A 9,872-nucleotide genomic window follows, 5' to 3' on the forward strand; every position below is an offset into this window, starting at 1 on the left:
GGTTCTGTTGTTTCTGAGGTGTTCTGAGTGTAGATTCTCTGGTAGCATATGAGATTTTCAATGAGAAGCCATGAATCCACTCTCACATGCTACCCGAAAATCTGAATCTACACTAAAAACATCTCAGAAACAACAGAACCTAGTACCCCATAGGTTAGCAACCCATGGGGGTGGTTGGCACCCTATGTGCTCTACACCACCACTCGCTCTGGGCCACCCCGGTGCCTCACAAGTGAAGTTATGGGGCTGCTGAAACCTCCATCATTCCCTATGGGGAAGAACTTGAAAGATTTGTAAACTCCATTAAATCTTTAAAAATCAGCCCTCTGCCCAATTCCATTGAAATAATTCTGGCTGTTTCTTTGCCCCCACTGGGCACTACCACCCACCCTACTCGGCTCTGGGCCACCCCTTTCCCCCCAACATGAAGCTATACTTTTGTTGAAACCTCCATTCTTCCCTATGGGAAAAATCCTGTACTTCAAAAATTCACCAAATATCAGCCCTTTGCCCAATTCCTCTGAAATTTGGGTGGTAGTTTCCACCCATTGGGCACTACCACCCCCACCCACTAGTTTTTCCCCGGGGGCATTTTTAAAAAACCAAAATGTTTCAGATTCGGATTTTGCAATTTCGAACAAAGAACAAAACTGGGGTGTTTCGGATTGGCTGGTTTCAAACAAAGAACAAAATGGGGGTGTTTCGGATTCGGGCCAAAAACAAAACAGAAAAAAACACAAAACACACAACCCTAGCATCAATGGCATGACCTGCCTCTGCCAAGGCTCCATAGTACTTCCAGCAACTGCTCTGGCTCCAAGGTGGCCTCTGGTGCTAATGCCCTACCTGAAAATAAGAAACCTGAATGGCATTGGCTATGTCATTCTGAAGCCCCAGTACATGCTGTGCCCAGTAAAGAATGTTAATATGAAGGCATTGCAGGACAAAGGCCTGCAGAAGCCCCATAACCCTAGGTGACCTGGAGGTCTGGGAACTGATCACATGTACCACCACCGGATTGTCACACCAAAAATGAACCAAAGAGTTGGCAAACTCCTCCGCCCATAGGTACACTGCAACAACAATCAGGAAAAGCTCCAAAAAGGTGAGGTCCCTGGTATGGATGGGCAAACAGGTTCTACATTGAACGTGTTTGACGTTGAACTGGTTCGGTCACGCAGAGGCCATTTGTGTAGGTGCGGTGACCTCCAAAATGGCTGCCGCACAGAAGGGAGCAGGCCCAAATGGGCTGAAGAACTGGCCAGCCAGCCGGTATGGGCATCAAGGGAGGCTGACAGTGGGAGGGCGGAACCTCCACAGACCATCACCCCCGCTGCCTCCAACAACTCCCCCAGAGGGAGTAAGTTTTTATATGAACCCCCTGGTTTCTCTCTCTCTCTCTCTCTCTCTCTCTCTCTCTCTCTCTCTCTCTCTCTCTCTCTCATTTGCGAACCCCCCTGGACTGAACCACATGGGAGGGGGGATATTGACAGGGTGATGGACTGAACTGGCCCGGTCCAGCGGGGTTCGCAAACATTATATATAATGGACTGGGCCAGGGTGGGGTTGAGGGGGTGCCGAACCAAACTGGCCCAGTCCAGTTTGTGTCCGGTCTGGACTCAAACCGAAACAGACCAGCTGGTTCCATGCACACCCCTAGTCCCTGGTAATACCCCTGGCAGCCTGGTGAGGAGGCTACCTGGCATCACAGCCAAAGAGACACCCAATTCCCCACTCAAAGCCATGAACTGATCCAACAACCATTGGCAGCAGCCATCAGATCCGGACCGGGACCAACAAATCAATAGTCATCAAAAAAATGAGCAGTAGTGTTGAATCCTGCCCTATGCCTCAGCAGAGTAGGTCACTAAACACCCCATAGGCAATGCCTGGTCAATGTAAGAATGGCCATCAAACCGAAACCCAACAAATTAAAATTGTTGGGGTGAACAGGAAGGAGACAAAAAGTAGACAGTGTATATTTGGCATCAATGCACCTGGGCCAGAACTCTGGACAACATGCACAGCTTTGTCCAAGGATATGTACAGGAACAAAGTTTCTGTCATTCACCAAAGTGCCCTTTGGAAAGGACAAATGATAAATGACATGATACTCCTCTGGGGTCTTCTTAGGAACCACCCTGACTGGGGACATACAAAGACATGGGATAGGTGGGGCCCCAAAGGGGCCCAGGACTCTGCTAGCAGCAACCTCCTTTGCAATCTTTCTCCTGACAACATCTTCCATGCCCATCACAGATCTAAGGTTAGGGGCCATGGAGGCTGTCTGCCTAGCAAAACTAGGAATTCTAAAACCAAAACCAAAACCCTGCAACAAATAATTGGCATCAAGCCAAATAGGATAACTGGCCCACATGGCAGACAAGACATGGACATTAACCAAGTTAAAGGCCTTTACCAGCAGAAGAGTGCAAGTCTCCACTGTTAATGAGACTGTTCTGGAGTGCTGGGTACACTCAAATCGGGCTTTGGGGGCTTACATGGGGAATCAGCATTACTAGGTGGAACAGTTCATTACAGAATAAATATGTGCAAAGTTCTGGTTTGGAAAATGAGGTGATGGAAATGTAGTGCAATCAGATTTATTTAGGGATTATAGCGGTACAGAAAAACAAAAAGATTAATTAGACAAGGCAAGGAGGCAATAACAATCTTAACTAACAGTATTAGATTCTCACATAGAGGCATTTTAGCTTAAGGTCTGAATTGCCAATGAATTAGCTTAAGGCTGTACTTTGAGAAATGACCAACATGTAGATTTAAAGAGAGGGAGAAGGGAGCAAGGAGACTGAAAAGGGACAGGAAGTTAGTATTACTGATCCCAATCCATTGGTATGTTGGATAAACTTGCAGGTTGGAGTGCACAGGTAGACTTTCTTGCAAGGAGGAGGCAGCAGAAAAGCAGGAAGAAGGAAGGGTGAGAAGCAGAGTGCTACAACTCGAACCCTTAAGAACCTGCAGGACAAACATCCAGGTGGAGTTGGATTTCACATCTGACTCCAAGTCTGCTCCGAGTCTGCCCCCAAGGCCACGTTGCTGGGCTTTTGTATCCAAAAACATATCCTGAGGCAATCCACGGGCCCTGACTGCAGGGGCTGAAACCCACTCTGGTCACGGACCTATACGGAAAACCCACAGATGTCAATTTCTTGTTGAAATATGATAGCTACCATCCAGGCCTCCTTAAAGAGAATCTCCCTTATACTCAAATGTTAAGATTGGGAAGACACTGCAGTGACTTAACATCCTTTTGCAAACAGGCCAATGTTCTTAAAACTTATTTTTTTGAAAAGGGATACCCTGAGAAGCCTTTTATAAGGCTAAAGAGGAAGACAGAGAGAGATTGTTGCAACCCAAAATCCAAAAGAATGTTACAAGCAGGATGATTATTCTGATAACTTTTGACACCCACACATCAGGAAGCATTGGCACTTATTACAACATATCCCAAAGTGTAGCGAACAGCTGATGTTTGCACATAAGTGGAATTCAAATTTAGAGGATATCCTGGTACACAGTAATATGAGAGCTGTAGGAAATATTAGACAAGGTACATTGGATGGGAAATCACTGACAGGTGCGAGAAACCTAAAAATTTTAGGAACCTTTCGAATGGTCAAGAATATCACATTTACGACTTTTCCAATTGCAATGCCAAGGGAGTGATTTATGTTAGATACAGGAGCAACAGATGATCAGCACACAGTAAGTAAGAATGATACAGTTAAAGAACTATATGAGTCCATGAATGAAGGAGGAATGTTTGTATGAACATTAGACTTTTGGGTATAATTGATAGATAACCCTAGTGGCTATAAACCTCAATGCATTACATTAAGGATATGACCATACAGCCATCTCCAGTAGGAACATGCATGGGCTATACTGAGAACCATACCATGGTGAAAGTATGTTTTTGAAATAATGTTTTTATTGTGTAGATTGTATTAAAGAATTCTTTGTATCACACCACTGAAGAAGGCAAAGGTACTGAAATGCATCTGACGTAGCTCCAAGAAGCATCAAACATACATTCTTCAGAGAAGTAACTACAGGTCGAGTACTCCTTATCCGGACTGCTTGGGACCAGCAGTGTTCCGGATTTCTGACTTTTCTGGATTTGGGAATCTTCTATATACAGGCATATAATTCTGGTAGACGGGGGTCTGGAATGCGACGTGGAAGTCTTGCGAGAATGTGTGAGAGTCCCAGCGGCGAGAAATAATGGCGGCAGTGAGGAGGCGGTAGCAAGGAGGTGGATGGCTGAAGAGGCAAGCGGAGGAAGCAAGAGGCAGGGGCGTAGCTATAAGAGGGCAAGGGGAGACTGTCATCTGGGGGCCCACTGCCTGGGGGGGGCCTCAGAGGCAAGTCACATGACTGACTCCCCCAGCCATGCACCCTTCAATTGTATTCATCCTCCGAAATTGATGTGTGTTAAGACTGGAGCTACCAGAACAGCATGTCTTTCTCTAGAACCATTAAATGACTTGCACCCTCCACAATTTACAAAACCTTTTTAAAAATAATGTAGGATGATGTTCTATTGTGGCACATAGGTGATCTATATCTATATCTATATCTATATCTATATCTATATCTATATCTATATCTATATCTATATCTATATCTATATCTATATCTATATCTGCTTTTTGCTACCACTATTCAGCCTCGTTTAAGATTTCTTTACTTCATGAGCTGAGCTTCAGTGAGGGCGGGGGGGGTTTAAAATCTTGTCTCTGGGCCCACTCCAACCTTGCTACACCCCTGGCAGGAGGTAACGGTGGAGGTGGGGTGGGGCTGGGTGGGTGGCGGCAGGACGGCCTGACCTGACCCTGAGGGAGGTGGCGGCAGGACGGCCCTGGCCCTGAGGAAGGCAACGACTGCATTTTTAAAGTGAGCTGAGGCGGGGGTTTTCCCCCCTTATGGCATGGTGTCCGGATTTTGGAGCATTCTGGATTTCAGATGTCCGGATAAGGGATACACAACCTGTACTTTCATATGAATTGTGCCCCAGCATGAAAACATTGAGAACATCTCCCAACACTTGGTGGTACTTTCCAGTGAATACTTTTGACAGATGTATGGAACCTGAGCAAGTTCCAAGTGTAGATTCTGACTATATAGGTCAAGACATACCTTAAAATGGAATTTCTGGACTCTTTATGAAACTGTTCATTCATATATATATAGATAGATAGATATAGATATAGATATAGATATAGATATAGATATAGATATAGATATAGATATAGATATCCAAAGGCACAGCACCCCCTTCTGGAACTGGCACAGGAGCACCACCACCCTGCTCAAGCACAGCCAGCCTAGAAGACAAGGACTTCATTAGCTCAACCTTGTCTGAAGGCTGAGTGTGCTTCTTGGGTATCAGATCACACAAATCACCAGAATGCCCACTACCATCCCCTTGTCAGACTCCTTATGAGCTTTTTCAAGAGTCTCTATACGTGCTATCAATGCCTTAAGTTCACCCAAATCCTCTTCATCCCGAGAGAATGATATGTGGAAGGGCAAGGACCACCTAGGAGGTCTAATAGGATTGCCACCAGATTTATCCTTAGCTTTCTTGGGTGGCATAGCTAGCAGTTAGGCCAGATACATGTTTGTTAACATACGAATGAAGAAAACTAAACAGTTTTCTTAAGTAACTGTTTTCTTCTTATTAAGAAAACAGTTACTTAATAGGCAAAAATGCAGTGTAAACTCTCAGTTCACCCTAAAAATGTAGGTATTGTGCTTATTTCATTTACCTAAGGAACCTAATTATCCTAAAACTTATATACATAAACACACACACACTCAACAACTTTGTCTTCATAAGGTGAAGTGTGCTAAATTGATTACTTCCTCATATTCATAGTAATTGAGAGTGTGAAAAGTGAAAGTGGGGTCATGAGAGTTGTCTAATTGAAAAAAATCTCATTTGCTATGATAGAATGAGAATTCACACCTCAGAAAAAACTTCTGAGTTTTTCACACTCTCAATTACTATGAATATGAGAAAGTAATCAATTTAGCACACTTCACCTTATGAAGACAAACCTCAGAATTCACCAAAATTCACCCCTCTGCCCAATCACTCTGAAACTGGTGACGGGTGGTAGCCTCCACCCATTAGGCACTATCTACCAGCCCACCCCACTCCTTTGGGGCAGATCCACTTTCTGCCCCCAATCTGCCCCAAAGACACAAAAACTTCAAATATTCCCAAAAAATCAGGCCTCTGCCCAATCCCCCTGAAATTGGGGTGGTAGCCTCCCCCCATTAGGCACTACCACCCACCACACTCTTTGGGGGCAGAGCCACTTTCTGCAACCAAACTGCCCCAAAGTCACTAAAACTTCAAAAATTCTCAAAAAATCAGCCCTTTGTCCAATCCCCCTGAAATTGGGGTGGTAGCCTCCACCCATTAGGCACTACCACCCCACCCCACTATTCTGCCCCAGTCCCCACTTTCTGCCCCAATCTGCCCCAATCTGCCCCAAAGACATGAAAAACTCAGAAATTTACCAAAAATCAGCCCTTTGCCCAATCCCCCTGAAATTGGGGTGGTAGCCTGCACCCATTAGGCACTACCACCCCACCCCACTCCTTCTGCCCAGATCCCATGCTATGCCCCCGAACTGCCCCAAAGTCACTAAAATTTCAAAAATTTCCCCAAAATCAGCCCTTTGCCCAATTCCCCTGAAATTGGGGTGGTAGACTCCACCCATTGGGCACTACCACCCCTCCCCAAAATCTTGCCCCTGGGCCCCTTTTTTACCCCCCAAATCGATTCAGATTCAGATTCGGATTAAATCCGAACCCGAACCGAATCAAGGGTGATTCAGGTGGCCCATATTCGGGCACAAAACAGAACAGGGGTGATTCAGTTTGGGTCCTGAACCAAATCACCGAATTCCCAAATTGCACACCCCTATTTGTTTTCCCCCTGAGTGAGTGTCTCTCTCTCCCCCGTTTCCTGCTCTTTTAATTTATTCAGTGTTTTCTTTAATTTGTTTGGGTGGTGATCAGCTAGAAAGCTGTTCATTCTGCCCTATCCCCCATCCCGGCAGTGTGTGCTCACCCGTGCAGTGCCCATAGGCAAAACTAGGGGGGCAGCCAGGGCATGTGCCCTAGGAACCATTGGGTGTGATGCCAATGCTATGCTTCCCCCCACCCCCTCTCCAATTTGTGGATTTTTTAAAAAAATTATCTGTAGCCCCTTCAGGGGGCTTTCTAAGGGCCATGTGGGCTGGTCTGCAAAGGTTCCCCCTGCCGGCCTCTTAGATCACTGCTGCAGCCTGACTTGCGCTAATTTTCAGGCCTGTTTGGATAAGTGTGGTGGCCATTTTGGAGGTTGTCACACATGCTCAAAAGGCCTCTGTGAGGCCTGGCGAGTCATAGGACCTCACAGGGAACATTTGAGCATGTGTGTGGTGGACATTTTTTAAAATTAAAAGGCTGCTGAAAACAAAAATGGCCATCACACATGCTCAAATGGCCTCTGCAAGACCCAAGTCTAGATTTTTTCCTCATCTAGGGAGTCAGAAGAATGCAAAGTTGTTGGCAAGGGACCTGAATTTAAAAAACAGGCACAAAAGTAAGTGGACAAAACATCCCTTAAAAAGACAATGTTAGTTTAATACCTTGTAAGCTGGCAAAACTGAAGGGTGGGTGGGGGGAGAGGCAAGGAATAAAATAGGCACTCGCATGCTGTTTAATTCTCTATTAAACAGCTCTATCTTTATCTGAATATTTGTCAAGCAAACTGATTGTAAGGTTTGTGGGATTCCAAACTTGGAAAGTGCCTGCCTTTAACTTGTGTGGTGCTTTAAAAAAACAACAACTGAATATCACACTGTTTTGCTGTTCTGTGCCTAGTTGCAACTTCCACCTTCTTCCTGATCAGGCTGCTGGATCTAAACCTATTGTAAGCTGCTGGATAATTTCAGACAGAGGCGTATCTAAGGAAAATAGCGCCTAGGGCAAGCACTGAAATTGCACCCTTGTCCAAACAGGAATGATGGGACTTGTAGTCAACAATATCTGGAAATCCCTGTTAAAAGGAACACTGTAACATCTAGGCATGGTTGTTGATCAAAACCTGAAAACATGAGCCATCTCTGTAAAAGACTTAGAACAAGAGTCAGGAGTTATGTGAGGATTCCAAGTGTCATTTTCTCTGTCTCATATCATGCTTTTTAAAAAACATGACTTTGTCCTAGACTAGAGGATCACCTGCCCAAATAGCCACTAGCAAAATAGGGGAAGAAGAAGGTGGTGGTGGTGTGTGTGTGTGTGTGTGCGCGCGCGCGCGTCTATAAACCAGTGAATGATTCCTGCCAGCCTTTGTCTTATGATGACTGTTGGCTCATGATGGGGTATATGTGCATTCACCACACTAGTGCTTACTTTGACACCAGGAGGGAGGAGGATACATTAGTTTGCCACACTAGATAGAGGAATTTTCAACAGGAGCAGACAGCCAAGTTCTGCCAGGGCCAAAACAAGCCCCTGCCCAACTAAGAAATCGTTGTAATTTGCCCCTTCCTGTCACAAGCAGTGTGCTGTTCTTTTATTATTGATTCTACATCTCAGATATCCCAGTCATGGATGGAAAATTCAAGGTCAGTTTACAAGAGACACATTTTCTACATGGAAGTTTCTTCTGTGCAGGTGTTGTGCAGAAACCCATGTGTAGTGACTGCCAGGGGCATAGCAAGGTTGGAATGGGCCAAGATGAGATTTTAAAATGGGCCACCAGCCCTTCGATGTCCAGGGCCTCCACGCACCCCAGGCCCCCAAGGATTTAAGTCTGATATTTCAAAATAAGTATGCTGCCTGGAAATACATTTCACTGAATACACACACGGACACTTCACAATATATAGTGATATACATTGAGTACTATATATTTGTGCTACTTTTAATGCCTAGAACACACCAGAAACACTAATTATTAAAATGGCCTCCTCGCTGCAGATTAGCAAAGGAGACTTTCAACCATGCAGTGTGAGCCTATGTTTGTTTTCTCAGAATTCTTGAACAAATTCAGTAAAGTTTGATTCCAGGAGGTTTTTCACATGAGGCTTTTAAAGCCCTTTAACACACATCTCCTCTGGAATGGAGGTTCTGCATTCACATGTTGGCCAGATGTACCCTGAAGTCCTGTGAGTTATTGGAGAGCAGTTCACACACAAGAAAAATAAAATAAAATAAAAGCACAACACATGCTTCACAGTTCTCACTCAGACCTTCTGGGTTGCAAAACAACTTGAACATAAGTGCATTTATACATGAATGAATGAATATAATATTGTTTGTTCCAGAAGTTTTTGTAATTTTCTGCCATGAAACAAGCAACAGGCCTTTTTAGGTAGTAAAAAGCCAGAAATTTAAAGCCAGAAATTTTTCAATCTGTTTTAAATTAAATATTCAGAGACTTCTCAGTCTCCCCCCACCCGCCATATCAAAGCCCTATGGCAAGCAGATCCCTATATACCTGGGGTGGGGGGGAGGGTAACCACAAAAAGGAATTCACCATCTACCTTGCAAAAGCTGTGTTGGATGGTCTGGGCAGAGAGTCTGCTGCAGAGAACTCTTCCATCCTGCCTCCTTCCTGGCTTGCTGGGGAATGCCAAGTTCAGGCTTCAGGGAGGCCTACACGGAGGCCTCTCTGGAAGCCCCGCCCACCTGCCAATCTGCTGAGAGGCAGGGAGAGAAGAAGAGCTCTCTGCAGTTTGCAGGCCGCTCGGATCCTAGGCCAGAGCCAGAGGGCAAGGCAAGCAGGATGGCAAGTGGCTGAGGGGCCCTGGGGCAGGGCCAGTGGGCAATGGGGTGGGGGTGGC

General features: G+C 45.3%; 1 protein-coding gene across 1 annotated transcript in view; it reads right to left on the reverse strand.

The window, feature by feature from the left end:
- LOC128351417 (snaclec bitiscetin subunit beta-like) overlaps window positions 1–9,648 on the reverse strand; it is a 32,990-nt gene extending 23,342 nt beyond the window's left edge. Inside the window, exon 1 of the mRNA XM_053310939.1 lies at window positions 9,573–9,648. Coding sequence (XP_053166914.1) covers window positions 9,573–9,631 — 59 coding nt within the window. The 5' untranslated portion in view covers window positions 9,632–9,648. The remainder of the gene's footprint in view (window positions 1–9,572) is intronic.
- Window positions 9,649–9,872: the final 224 nt, after the last annotated feature.

The sequence above is a fragment of the Hemicordylus capensis genome, chromosome 3 (assembly GCF_027244095.1).
Source record: "Hemicordylus capensis ecotype Gifberg chromosome 3, rHemCap1.1.pri, whole genome shotgun sequence".
NCBI lineage: Eukaryota > Metazoa > Chordata > Lepidosauria > Squamata > Cordylidae > Hemicordylus > Hemicordylus capensis.